Below are 14,574 nucleotides of genomic sequence, written 5' to 3' on the forward strand. Positions count from 1 at the left end.
TGACAGATACCTGTTATTCCCTAACAATCCTTTTACTCCCATGTAAGAACAGGAATAAAAAGATTTGGCAACTCAAGGGTTTTATCATCTGCCCATGATAACACCACATCTGCCACCTTCATTTAATTCACCGGTTTGTAGTGAGAGCCTCTTGCATAATATTTGGCAAGGTCCAACCAACTGCATTAGGAATCACATCCCCATTCAGCTCTAAGGTCTTGCATGCAAATCAATTTCTATATGCCCAGGTGATCAGTAAAGTGTGGAAAGTATGTTTCCTTTTAGTGATGGGCGAATAAATTCGCCTGGCAAATCTCCCGTGAAAATTCGCCAGCGTCAAATTTTTTTGGACACACGTCCGAAAAGTAGATTGCATCAAAATTGGCGCGCATCAACACTATTCGGACGCCCATTGACTTTAACGCCAGTATCAGCTTGGACGCCGGAGTCAATTTCAGATTTTTACAATTTTTTCGTGAAAATGTTTGAATTTCATGATTTTTTCGTGAAAATGTACTAATTTCACAGTTTTTTCATGAAACTTTCCGATTTCATGATTTTCCCGAATATTTTTCGATTTCACTGATTTCGCCTTTTTTTGCGTGAAATTCACACATTTTTCGGCGAAACAGAAGAAATTTGCCCATCACTATTTCCTTTTAGTTGTAGATGCATCAATTGTTTGGTGGTAAAAATGGAGCAGAAGACCAAACACCCAACATTTTACAAATGTAGAATGTGCTGCGGAATCACACAAGAGTAAAAACATTCCTAGTACATTCCTAGCAATGGCTCTGATTGGCCATTTGTTATTCATAGGTGGACTACCAGCCTGTAGTCACCTCTGTTGACAATATTGTTATGCCTTTGTCCCTGCAAGACTTATCTCCAAGCAAAATAATTAAAAAATGGCCAAGAAGAAAACAGCTTCATATCAAGCCCTTTAAATGCATTTTATCCTGGTTCATATTCATCACTATATTTTTTTGCTCCTGCAAAATTGATGAGGTTTTCCATAATCAATTAGAGGGATTGGGGGGGTTGAGGTGTGCTTAGGGATTGCACTTTATTGAAACCTGCCATTTAATAAGCTTATTAAAAACAAGTGCAACACTTTTATTTCACTCTACAAATGTACTCAATGGTACTAAAGTTTCATATATATATACACATAAAGATGTTCCATTAAAGTGAAATATTGACATCATCTTATACATGTGAGCTATAACATTACAGTAGAGTTACACATGTTATTTATGCAGAGTGGATCCCTTTGTTGCCCAGGGCGACTATGTAATTGGCATGTAATTCTGTTAGTGCCACCAAAGTTGATTTTTATTCTGAGTAAAGAAGAAAAGATTATTTTTCAGTACATGCCACTGAGCGTAGAACTTGCCTGGGGGCAAACGTCTCCCTTCGCTACATTATTTATAGCAACAATCATATGAAATCATAGTTCAATCAGCATCAACATAACATTTAATCAGAAGAACACAGCCATTAATCAGCCTAATGCCCTGACTGCCAGTTGGAGGCAGCTATTGGGGAAGAAATTTATAGAGATTCTTCATGTTCCAGTTTATACTCTCAGCTATTTTACCTGTTGTATTTCTATATAGCAGGTAAAATAGCTGAGAGTATAAACTGGGACATGTATGTAGAATATATCTGTTGCTTAAAGGACAAGTTATAATTACAGGGTGGTGCCAAATGTTAGGTACCCCCTTGTGATTATAATCACTTACCTAATACCCCAGACCATCCTCTTTTAGCAGAAAATTACATTGGTCAAGGGTACCCCTGTAGGAGCACCACATTGCCATCTCCTTCTACTTCTAAGATTTTCTCTTCATCCCCAGGCTAGTGAGCATGCTCAGTAGAGTGAAAAGGCCGATTTTTTCAACCTTCTATGTAGGGTATCAGGTATGCAATCATAATCACTTGGTGGTACCTAACATTTTGGGTTACTGGGGACATTTTGTCTTCCCCACTGATTTTCCCTTTCCTTCTCCTTTAAAGGAATAGCTTACTTATGCAAACTCTATAGTAGTGATGCAGTCAGTTTCATGACCCATACCATAACAGCACCGAATGTCAAATTGATGCAGCCCCTAGGCTGCCGATTGTGCTCCCCACACATGCATGCATGCACATGTACTGGAACCACTCAGGCTCACCTTTACACCCATCAACCCATGCATGAGCCCCCATCGCCCTCTACCTAAAAAAACAGGAGCAGTTTGGGAGGAAATTCTAAAGTTGGCGCAGTCCCCAGTGAATTCTATCAATGTGGCAAGTGGTTAGCATACCCCCCCTAAAACTTTGATGCCCTAGGCCTGGGCCTTCGTAGCCTTACTTTGGGCCTGATGCCCAACCCTAACCCATCCTCTCCTAGCCCACATCCAACTTGACCTAAAGTTCCCCACCCACCTCTGTTGACAGATTTAGGCAGAGTAGCACCTTCTTCTGGAAGGGTTGGTGCAGGGACACACAACTGGAAGAACTAGTAAAGGAGTCTGACACCACCAGAGGGGGAGGCCCCTGCAACAAGCCTCCTTCCGCTTCCTGTAGAGAATGGATCTCTATGCATACAAAAAACCTTCATATACTTTCATGCAATAATATTGCTTATGGAGCCCATGTTGTACATGGTCCAACCTGTGATCAACCCATAGTGTCATAGAATGTAATGAAAACAGACCTGGGGAAGAACTATGTTATTTAGATATGCATCTCGGAATGTTGGGTTTTTATCTCACAGTCAGGTCAGGCCTCTCAGCTGGTTAAGGGCTCTTGCATGAGTAGTGAGGAGACAAGGTACCAATTAAATGTTAAATTTACATGTGACTGGTTTCCATGCAATTCAGTTGAGGGTGGGTTATCCACCAGCCATAAACACTGGGCCTCCTTTATAAACAGTGGGCAAATTTGTACCTGGGCAGTACTCCATATCAACCAATCAGTGATTAGCTTTTCTTTCAAACAGCTGCAGGTTGAGCACTGAAATCAGTCATATGATTGGTTGCCATGGGTTACTGCCCAGTTGTAAATTTGCCCATTGTTTATAAATGAGCCCTAGATGAAAATATGAGATTATGGGGTGCACCTAACAAGAGCCCCCATGAGAAACTTGCATGTTTCCGGGTGTTTGGAAACGGGAAATCAGAATTTTGAGGGAGATACCTGTTTGTTAATGCAAAAAGTATAAAACTGATAAAATAAGTGATAAGTGGCAGTCCCACCCTATTGTAATAGTTTTACAAGCTTTGTGTGTCCTTGTGTAGACAAATTCATGAAATTGTGGCAATGTTTGAAACATTTTCATTTTCACTCCAAATGCATTGAAGAAAAAGGATGATTTTGTTCCCAGATCTGACTGTGATGCCCGTTCCCACAGGGTTGTTTCTCAGGCCTTTGCCCTTCCTATATCAACAAGCTGCTTTCAACCTGCATTTGGCAGTAGCCTTAGAATCCAAAGTCCCTGTCTTATATGGTTTTTGGAATGCAGGAGGAAACCAATGCAAACACACATTGGCACAGTAAAACATACAAACTGCTTGCAAATATTGTCCTGGCTGAGATTAAAGCTAGAACCTTAGTAATGGTAACCACTGTGCCTCCATGCCAACAGCAACAATTGCCAAATGAAATCGGAGTAGCAAAATCTGTACAAAACCTCTCTATGTCAACCATAATTCTACTCTCACACATAATTTATACAGACAGTACAAGATTGGTGTGCTTCATGCAGGAGACACCATACAGACTCTCATCCAAGGCTTCCTCCAAAGAACCTATTTATTTTCTGATGATTGGCTTCCCATGATAAACTCAGAAAAATAGGTAATTTACCAGCACCGTTTCCGATCCCTTCATCCCGCTGCTTCATCAGTTTATTGGCTTTGCCACTACAGGGGGAAAAAAAATTACATGGAAGCAGAATTTGTTTTGTAAGTCATCTATTTCATCTTCTATTATCAGAATTATATTGCGCAGCATTTCTATTAGAAAGCAAAACTGTTGTTCCTTAATAACAAGTTCTGGGCTTGCAAGCTCTCCGTGTAATTTGATGTTGCGAGACCCAGGGCAGCGCGGGAAATAGCAATTATCTCTCTGGCTGTGAGACCTCAAATGTGCAGATCAATCACTGACAGTGACTGAGCTATCAGATATACTGGATGTGTGAGGCTATGGCAATCTAGGAAGAAAGTCACACCGCAGAAAGATTTTCATAATTGCTGGTGTTGGACGCTGGACATGACGAAAGCAACCAACGTAGTCAAGGGATTGGCATGAGGAGATGTACGTAAATCCTAAACGACTTTTTAGATCCGTCAATATACAACTGAATATACTATATATAACAGATGCTATGGGGTAGTCATGTAGGTGTGCAATGTTTCCCAGCAGCCTCAGGCCCTAACCTTTTCCCCCAAATTAGCCAGAGCCTGTAGGGCAGTGATCCCCAACCAGCAGCTCAGGAGCAACATGTTACTCTCCAACCCCTTTAATGTTTCTCAAAGTGGCCTCAAAGCAGGTGTGTCGTTTTGAAATCTAGGCTTGGAGGCAATTTTTGGTCGCTTAAAAAACAGGTGCCTCTTGTAGGCTGCCAGTCTATTTAGGGGCCAATCACCTAATTTTGCACCACCCAGGAATATTTTTCATGCTTGCGTTGCTTCCCAACTTTTTTTACATCTGAATGTTGCTCACAGGTATAAAAGGTTGGGGACCCCTGCTGTAGGGAAATCCTGTTTCTTGAGTGGTCAGTACAGGCAGCAGATAATGAAGTCAGGGGCAGGCAAGGGTCAAAAGCAAGGATCAGACAATCTAGAAAGCATGCAGCAACTATGGAAAATAACTTTTGTGGTCAATTGGACATATGTGCCTTTAAATATTTGAATTTCAAGTCAACTGAGATTAAGTCACGCGGTGCACAGAAGAAGAAGAAGGCGGCAACCTCAAAGTGAGCGTCCCTGCCGCCTCACTAGACAACCAGGTATTCTTATAGGCAGGTGCTGTTTTTTTTGTGGTGGGGGCAGTGCCAGGTTGCACCCTCTATAGCGCAGCTATAAAAGGCAGAAAGAGCATATGCCCTGGACCCTTGGTGACCCTTGGGGGAGGAACTGTGACACTAGGTTCCTATTGTATTATGTAACCATTATAATGTGCTTTCAGTAGTAGTATTTGAGAAGGGTTGAAGGTTAGATATCAGTAGTGTAACTATAGAAGAAGCAGACCTGCAGCCACAAGGGTCGGACAATGGGGTCTGCTTTCTGTATAGTTTTTATAAACTCCCCAGCTGGTCTCTTACCATCCCCGGAACATGTATAATCAGGAGCATAGGACTTGACCATTGAGACAGGTGGAGGACTGTTCTCGACAAGCCCCTCCAAAGGGCCTTACCAGTGCTCTATACAGTGGAAGAATGACCCCCTCCTCCCGTGACTCTATGCCCCTTTTATATATATATATGTGTCCTTGTTAAGGGGGGGGATAAAGAGGTGCTGAGCAGAAAGGGGGTGCTTGTTATCAGGATCATTCTCTCATGCTGTTTACTCCCCACTAATTCCTTCAATGGCAAGAAATTATGGTTGCACCCTAATCCATCTCCTGTGCTCTCACTCTTGCACCCATTGTACCTGGGGTAGCCAGACATCAAATACAAAGATCCCGGTCACCTTCTTTTTTGGGGTCAAGGTGCATTATATGCAACTGTTTTTACCCCATTCACAAATGAGCCTTTATATGCATGGCATTAGCATGTGTGCTGGGGAAGTTAGAGTGTTAGCTCTGCTAGGAAAGGGATATGAAAGAATAATAAAGACATAAAGCTCAGGTTGAACAGCTATACCCTACACTGTCTCCTTCTAAGTGCCAAACAAAACTTTTCTAAAGTTATTATGACATTTATCATCTTTGCTGTTGAATTATTACAGCTGCAAATCATCTCCAGGAGGACACTGGATTCTGATTGATTCTGTGATAATAAGCTAACATTTGAATATCATTTCCATATTTCTCCCCCGTTCTCGCTGCCATTCACCAGCTGTCAGCTCCTCGCCGCCTCTCTGAATAAATGTTATGGACAGAATCCATCTTCAAAGTCGATCGGTGCTGTACAGGGCGCAGGACAGTACTTTGTGCCGATACAGAGGAAGAAGTAAACATCTGTGATTTATATCAGACGGATCATGATGATGTGCCGGGTTTAGCAATATTTTCAGAGGAAGAGATTTATATCTTTACAAAAAGTTACTGCGAATCAATAAAAATCACACTCAATCATCTAAAGTAGAGGGCACCAGGGAATTAAAGGGAACGCATACACTATTAATAAGTATACTTTACTTTCACTTTATCTTTGCTAGATGTAGGGTATAAGTTGGTACTGGTTATTAGTGATGGGCGAATCTGTGCCATAAAATTTGTGAATTTACCGCGAAATTGGTGAAACGGCAAAAAATTTGCAAAACGCATTAAAGGCAATAAGCGTCAAAATAATTTTGATGCGTATCAATTTTGACGTGAGTGACAATTTTTATACGCGTGACTATTTGGTCTAAATGCATTAAAGTCAACGGGCTTCCAATTTTTTTTTTTACGTGGCGGATTTTTTGCTGGCAAATTGTGTCAGCAGTTTTGCAATTTAATTTGCTTGCGTCAAAATGTGGAAATTTGCTGCAAATTCGTGTCTTGCAAATTTATTTAGCCCATCACTACTGGTTATGTTTCCCTTGAAATAAATAAAGGTGGGTTGTCCAGTTTATGCTAGCTAGAACTGTGTTCCTCTATTATCCTTCCTTATATTATCACAAACGCATTGCAGTGTGCATAGTACAAATTCAGGGACTTGCAGCTGTTAAAGTTACTGAAACAAACATGGTGGTGGTGGTAGCTCCAGGGTTCCCCAGCGTTAATAGGCACACTTGTAGAGATGGGCGAATAAATTCGACAGGCACGAATTTGCGTCGAATTTCCATGTCATCGAATAAATTGCCCAGCGAAAAATCCATAGTATCAAAAAAAAAATTGGCACAAGCATTAAAATTGACGCTGGTCAAAATTATTCGTACACCCATTGGCTTTAATTGGCTTTATTGCATTTGGACAAAATAGTTGCACGCATAAAAACAGTTGCTTGCGCGTCAAAATTATTTTGACACCCATTGACTTCAATGTGTTTCGCTTGCACACATTTCAGTATAGAGGTATATACTATACTAAAGTACAATGACAATGAACATGGTCATCCCTCTCTCTGTCATCGACAATCATACTCGTGATGGCCGAATTTCTCCCATTTCGCTTCGCTGAAAAATTTGCGAATTGCTCACAAAATGGCGAAAAATTCACGAAACTTGAAAATTGATGCTTGCGTCAATTTTTGGCGCCAGGGTTAAAGTCAATAGGAGTCTGAATAGTGTTGACACGTGCCGGTTTTGACGCAATCTTCTTTTCAGACGCTCGTCCAAAATGTTTTGACGCTGGTGAATTTTCGCAGGAGATTCGCAAATTTTGTAGCAAAATTAGTAGCAATTAGTTCTCCTTCAGGTTTATTAATCAGCTGGTTTCTGCTACATTTAGTGCAATACTTACAATGACATTTTAATCATGCCTAAAACACTTTTCGGGTGAATGACGGGCTGCGTAACAATGAATAAATACAGTTCAATACAATACAATGGCAGATGTTCACCATATTGTCATTGTGTCAGAAAAGGGACGAGTGAAACATTTTTAAGCTTCCATTTCCAATCTGGCAGACAGTTTATTGGTGTCATTCATTTTCTGTCTGCAGCCGGGGTGATAACAATAAAGCTGCATGGCAATTTCTGGGAGTGATTCAAAGAGACATGAGTCCAGATGCCACCGCCCTTCCTTCTCCATATTTTTATGACCCCCAAAGCCTCAGGGTAGCGTTCTGAACCCTGAAGTTAGGAAGTAGGAGGGAGGGAGGGATTAAGCCAATTTTAACAGCTGGTAGAAAGCGATTGCTGCCATTACCATGACAACTGAGAGGAGGACATCATAGTCCAAAGAAGATGATTGAATTGGACTCACTGCAGAAAAGATTACAGCTGGTTCTTCCCAGGGGCCCTTGAGATAAACACACTCTGCTATTGATGTCTTGACATATCTCTCCCACCGCTTGGTAGGGCATTTATGGAACTCATTGATCTTTCAGAACCGAAAGACTATTTGGAAGGGGCTTGAGATTAATAGCGGCAGCCCAGTCATCTGAGTTACCTCTGGATCAAGGGAATCAGAACCTGGCCCAGATAAGGAGATCAATGTCTAACACTTCTCTGTTGCTCTAGCAAAGCAGACCATAGAATATAAACATTATCCTTTTTCTTTCAGGTATCTGGAGCAAGTCGGCTCGCTCTATGAGAATGAGAGAAAAGAGAGCTGACTTTGTAAGCGGGTACTTGGGTGGACGAGTGGTGGCAGCCGGAGGACTAGGTACTGTCTCATATTTTATTAAAAAAAACACAACCAAACTTCCATGCTTGATTTGACCTTATTTATTAATAAAATAACAGCATTAATCGGATTGAAGAAACACTAGATAAAATCTAGCGAAAACACGAATTGCACAAATTTCTCAGTCTTTTTTTCCAAAATCACACAATTTTTTGAATTTTGATTGGTATCTCTTCCATTGACTTATAAAGGACTTCGACAGGTCTGAGATGGTGGATTTTTGGATTCTGGCTTTTTGCAGCATCATTGTATAATAAATCTCGAAAAAAAAAAAATTCCACAAAAATTTTTTGCCGCAAGAAGCCCAATCAGATAAACTCGAGGTTTAGTAAATAACTCCCTTAAAGTATGGAGATCCAAATTACGGAAAGATCCGGAAAGCCCCAGGTCCTGAGCATTTTGGATAACAGTTCCCATACATGTACAGTGTTCATTATCCCAACATGCAGGAAGAGGTCGGGGGAGCACGGTAAGTGCACAAAGTCTTTGGGGGGGTGCGGGTCTGGGTCGATGCGTCCCACAAAGACCCAGTCCTACCCTGTCATAATATAGCCTAAAACAGGAGTGCCCGCACTTTACTAATGCAAGGTCTACTTTTAGTGATGTTGTCCCATTATGATCTACATCCATAAAAGCAGTGTTATCATTCCGTTCCATGGAAAATATTACTTAATTATTATATTGATTTATGAGAATTTATTCTATTAATTCTATTTCTTATGTATTTCTTAAAGTAATAAATGTCTTAATGAAAAGCATGAAACAGGAGGGTGATTTTGACAAGCTGTTTGTTGACAGTATCTTGAGATCTACTGATCACCAGCTAAAGGTCTACTGGTAGATCCCGATCTACCTTTTGGGCACTACTGGCCTAAAATATTTGGAGGTGTGGGCTTGTGCCATCTCTGTGTGTCAACAATGGGTGTTGATGATTGGAGCACAAGTAAAAGTTTAGGTCCCAACATGTACTCAGATTTTTTAGGTAACAACATAAAACTTGCAGAATTTCTAGTAACTAACAGCAACCAATCAGATGTTTGCTTTCAATAGATCAGTAAATGCCACCTGCTAATTGGTTACTATCGGTTACAATAACTGGAGAAAATGTTGTGCCTATGAATTAAAACTTTGCAACGTTCTGCACCCCTCAAGGACCTCTATATTACTTCAGCCACCCCTGAATATTGGGTGATATGTTACAAGAGCATTTTTTTGTTATGGCTAGACAAATAGAAGGAATATTTCACAAACAACACAGATCGGTTCTAAAACCCCAACTGAAACCCAAATTATTCAGCAGCATTGCTGGGCCTGTCGGAGTGCTCTGGGCTTACTAAATGGCATAATGAATACTTGTCTGGTGGATAAAAATAACAGTGCATCAGATTTAATTTAAGCAATTATCTTCTAATTTATCATGGGACCAACATATCCATTTTTAACTTGCATGTTGCATTTAATGACATTTATTAAACACATCTCCCCTTCTGGGCTTTTAATCTTTATCGAGATTGTGTCTGCGTAAAGCGCCTTGAAGGGGTCACGCTTGCCATGTCGCGGGCTCCAGCACAAAAGAGAGAGTGAAAATAAGTGACAAGAAATATTAATGCTGCACAAATGCAACTGAGAACAGATTGCAATAGGTTGCCCAAGGAAGCCCAATGGAAGCCATTTCCGGGCCTTTTGTAAATGGTGGTTTAATAAGGAGGAACCTATGGACCCGGCTCAAACTTTGCAACTCTGAACTCCCCACAGTCTGTTTAAACAAGCATCTTTCCCCTGCACCCCAGATATTTTCCCCCAGCCTCCACATCACCACCAGATTCTCAGTCCCACCATCCTCTGAAGTAGTGATGGGCGAATAAATTTGGCAGACGTGAATTGGAAATTCGCCGGCGTCCAAAAAATCAACAATATTCGGATGCCCATTGACTTTAACGCCAGCATCAAAATTAACGCAAGCAACTTTTCGGACGTGTGTCGAAAATTGACGCGAGTTTCGCAATTTTTCTGCTAAGCGAAACGGGAGAAATTCGCCCATCACTACTCTCAAGCATCATTTATACCAGCTAAATGACAACCTTATCCTCTCATATGCCTTACAGAAACATCACTCTCCCAGATCTGAAACAAGGTTATTTTTGCCATATTCCTCTTCTGCCCTGACCATGTCCCATTTCACCGTGACTGCTCCCCCTTTCCTAAATATTGATCCCATCAACCTCCTGGTAAAAAGACCCCCTCTTTAATCAACATCATTTTAATTTCTTTTGTTTCTTCACTTTCATTTTTTTGGTAAAAAAATAATTTTTTTGTTGTTATTAAAGTTCAACAACTTTTATAACTGTTGGTCCAGGGTTTTGCACGTGGATCTCACATGTTAATTAGTAAGCACAGACTGTTTCTTTATTGCCTGCCTTATTATATTTAAGTTCACCTGATTGAGGTTAGTTCTATCACAAATTTCTTGAGCCTCTGTGGCCCACAAATGAGATCTTTAATCTGGGCCCACTGGTACCTTAATAAGGGGTTGGTTGTGACCAGATACCACCACCACCACAATCCAACAGAAGCTCCAGCCAGTTTTGGCTTTTGAGTGTATTCTGCCATCTGAAAGTAGAGATTGTAATCACTGGGAGGGAGTATTAGCAACTTGTCACCCCCCCCCCCCAGTAATGAACCCTTTCATTGTTCTTTAAATTAGTTTAGTTTGGGATTCTGTTCCTTTTATTAGACCCTGCCATTGCCTTATAAATGATTTACATAATCCTGTAGGCACTCTCTAAATGTCTTTCCAATGACCTCCCTCAATATAGATGTCAGATTTACTGGCTGATAATTCTGTGATATTGATTAGTTTTTTTAATAACCTATCTACATCCACTCTACCGCATTCCCTGCTTCTGAAACTTGGGCATATTTAGTCTACAAATAGAAGAAAAAAGATTTACTATACGGGGGTTTGTCTAAAACATACTTGGGCTAATTTACAGTAAGCAGGGGGGGCAAGCACTTAAGCGCAGCACTGTCAGGTGCAAGGCCAAGGATGTCTGTACTTTGAAATTGAAATGATGCTCCAGGTATCTAATAGGGTAAAGTCTGAAGCAACTGGACTTTCTGAGTTTTTTTTAAAACATTTCACCACTCATCCAAGTATCCTTGAACTGAAGAAGCCCACCAGGTCTGCCTCCTGGGACCCCACGCCCCAGTTGCCTGCTGCAGTTCTTCTAATTGGCACCAGCCTCCCCCTTCCCGCAGCTGCCACCTCGGCTAAACAGAGGCAGCGATCAGGCTGGGTGGTGGGCCTGGGTTGTCAGGGGCCGCAAGGGTTTTTTCCGGGGTCCCGACCAGTCCAACCCTGAAACAGTTAATCCTACAGAGAGAGAGATAGGCAAAAAGAGCACTTCTAATCCATTCAATTGAAAAATTTCAAATGTTTTTAGGTGCAAATACATTTTTATATCTATAATAGTGTCCATTTAACAGGACTGGAAACATTTCTGTCTTGCTAAAACCTGATTGGAATTCTATATTCAGGCATCAGTAGTATAAGAATGTGTCACACACATTCAACTTCCACGAGTAAGAACGAATCATCTGAAATAAATGCCTTAATCCTTTGATTTAACTACTTCCATAAAAATGCTAATCTGTGGGCTAAATCCTTCACGATTAATTAATACCTTTAAAGGGAATGTATTATCAGGACTGCAATATGTAGCATGTTCTGGAGCATAAATAATACTAAAACCAATCTATTTTTAACATTTCCATTGCTCGCAATTCTGACAAATCTTTATTGTGAAAGCCAATGTTTCTTGCCGTAGTTGGTGAGTGCAAGCACAATAGTCTCACAGACCATCTCCTAATGTAAATACGATGCTCCTGATACTCACAACCCTATCGAAAATAGATCTGAGATTTTGAATGACGACACCACATGGAAAGAGGTGATCTCTGCCCCATCTCAATATCTTCTGTAGTCAATGACATACTTAGAAATAGCTTATGTTTTGTAGAGATTATGGATTCCCTGTAAAAATTCATTTTATGAATGTTTTTCATTTTATCACTGTAATTCCTCATTTTGTGACAAGGAAATAGCCTAGAGTAAGGCTTTCTAAACCTAACGATTTAGTTTATGCATGCATTAAAACTAGCAGTGGTGTTGGCTGAGTTTATTTCAAAATAAAGAAGATGAAGGGAGCCACAGAAACTGCAGAGTTGTGCTAATACTTTTTATGGCACATTTTGTAGTGCGATAAAAAAGTAGCAGCACCGCTCTGCAATTTGTATGACTCACTTCATCTTCTTTATTTTGATGTACTGTATGCCTGGTCTTTCCAGTGTGACCATGTGGAGGTTGAAGCATTTTGAGCTACTACAGTTTTATGCTGGGGTTATTGTTGCCCACAGGCAGCCATTGACCTTGTGTTTCAGGAAGCACTTACTTGAGGATGTTGGGATGCAAAAAGGCAAAAGAATAGGTCTAGTGGTACACAGTCATTGGCTTCTTTGGGTCTATTGAGTGTCAAGTTTAAAAGGTTCATTAAGAATTTTAGCTTCAATTGCTTAAGACTCACACTGACTCCATTCATTAAAGGTCCAAAGACATTCCTTATATTCCCTATAATTGTGCTTGACACCAGTGTATTCATCCTGCCTACTCATCTAAATCATGCGCAAGTGCACCTATTGACACCTTGGAGCTACTGCCACCTTCAAGCTGACAGTAATTCCAAAGTGTCCTCTACAGGCTGCATCAATTGGCGCAGCAGACTTCCACCCATGTAATTATGTGCAACCGTAATAATGCCAAGCATAGAATATGACGCATTTTAACAAACTTTGTCAAAATGTGCATCTTTATTATTTATTTATTGCTGTTTATATAGCACTGGCACATTTCCACAGCTCATTATAGAGATCATACACAAGTCTCTGCCCCCAGAGGATCTTAATCTAAGACCAAGCAAGACACTTACAATCACCATTTAAATCAATGAGAAATCATCTGGACTAGTATAAATGAACTGTTTATGCAAACTATATGATCCCAATGCCAGAAGCATCTTACAAAGGGTCCTGTGGCCCTAATATATCATCATGTTGGCAGTTGTGTAACAGAAAGGACATAAGTCCGCAAGTAGCTTTGCTTCCTTCTGCATATCCACCCTACTGCAATCTTCTCTTCATTTTGCTCTACAAATTAACCCTTTTAAACACAATAACACTAACATTCCTTCCTAAAAAATATAGGTAATAAGTCATAAAAACATGCAGAAAGAGATTGGAAGAAAGAACTTCTATCCCCAAACCCACAAAAGAGTAGTAAAAACACAAAGACTTTGTAGACCATTTTCCATACTTGCTTTGCTCTATACTCAACTCTCTTCTCATTCTACTATGGAAGGGATCCCCAACCTTTTTTACCCATTAGCCACTTTCAATTTTAAAAAGAGTTGGGGAGCAACACAAGCATGAAAATAGTTCCAGGGAGTGCCAAGTAAGGAATGTGATTGGCTGTGTGGTAGCCCCTATGTGGACTGACAGCCTACAGGAAGCTCTGTTTGGCAGTACATCTGGTTTTTATCCAACCAAAACTTGACTACAAGTCAATAGCTGAAAAATAAGCACCTGCTTTGCGGCCACTGTGAGCAAAATCCACAGGTTTGGTGAGTAGCATTTTGCTTCTGAGCAACTGGATGGGGATCACTGTGCTATCTCCTTAGTATAGCTCACTGTATCTCCTTCCTTGGGCCACAGTGGTATATTTAGGGAGTCTGAATTTAGGCAACTGCCCAGGGTCCTGAATATTATAGCTTCCTGTGCAAAATCAGTTAGGCAGGTTTCATTTAGAAAAGAAGGGTGAACTCAATGGCTGTGTCATTTTTTCAAACTAAATTACAATGTTACCGTGTAAGTTGAACATAGAAATAGTGAGGAATAACAGAAATTGTAGATTCAGTTTACACCTTAAGGGCAAAATGATGGCAAAATGGCAATATTGCAACAGAAGAACAAGATGCTCAGGGATGGATTTGATATTGTCATGGTCAGACTGGGCCAATAGAACCTGGTGGTCCCAGT

The 14,574-nt window shown here is 40.6% G+C and overlaps 1 protein-coding gene across 2 annotated transcripts in view; it reads left to right on the plus strand.

Annotated features, from left to right (window-relative positions):
* Positions 1–14,574, plus strand: part of LOC108714687 (kelch domain-containing protein 8B) — a 122,332-nt gene that overhangs the window by 91,896 nt on the left and 15,862 nt on the right. For both annotated transcript variants that reach the window (XM_041590864.1, XM_041590865.1), the window contains exon 5: positions 8,362–8,463. In XM_041590864.1, coding sequence (XP_041446798.1) covers positions 8,362–8,463 — 102 coding nt within the window. The remainder of the gene's footprint in view (positions 1–8,361; positions 8,464–14,574) is intronic.

This window comes from Xenopus laevis, chromosome 4L, assembly GCF_017654675.1.
Source record: "Xenopus laevis strain J_2021 chromosome 4L, Xenopus_laevis_v10.1, whole genome shotgun sequence".
NCBI classification, from domain to species: domain Eukaryota; kingdom Metazoa; phylum Chordata; class Amphibia; order Anura; family Pipidae; genus Xenopus; species Xenopus laevis.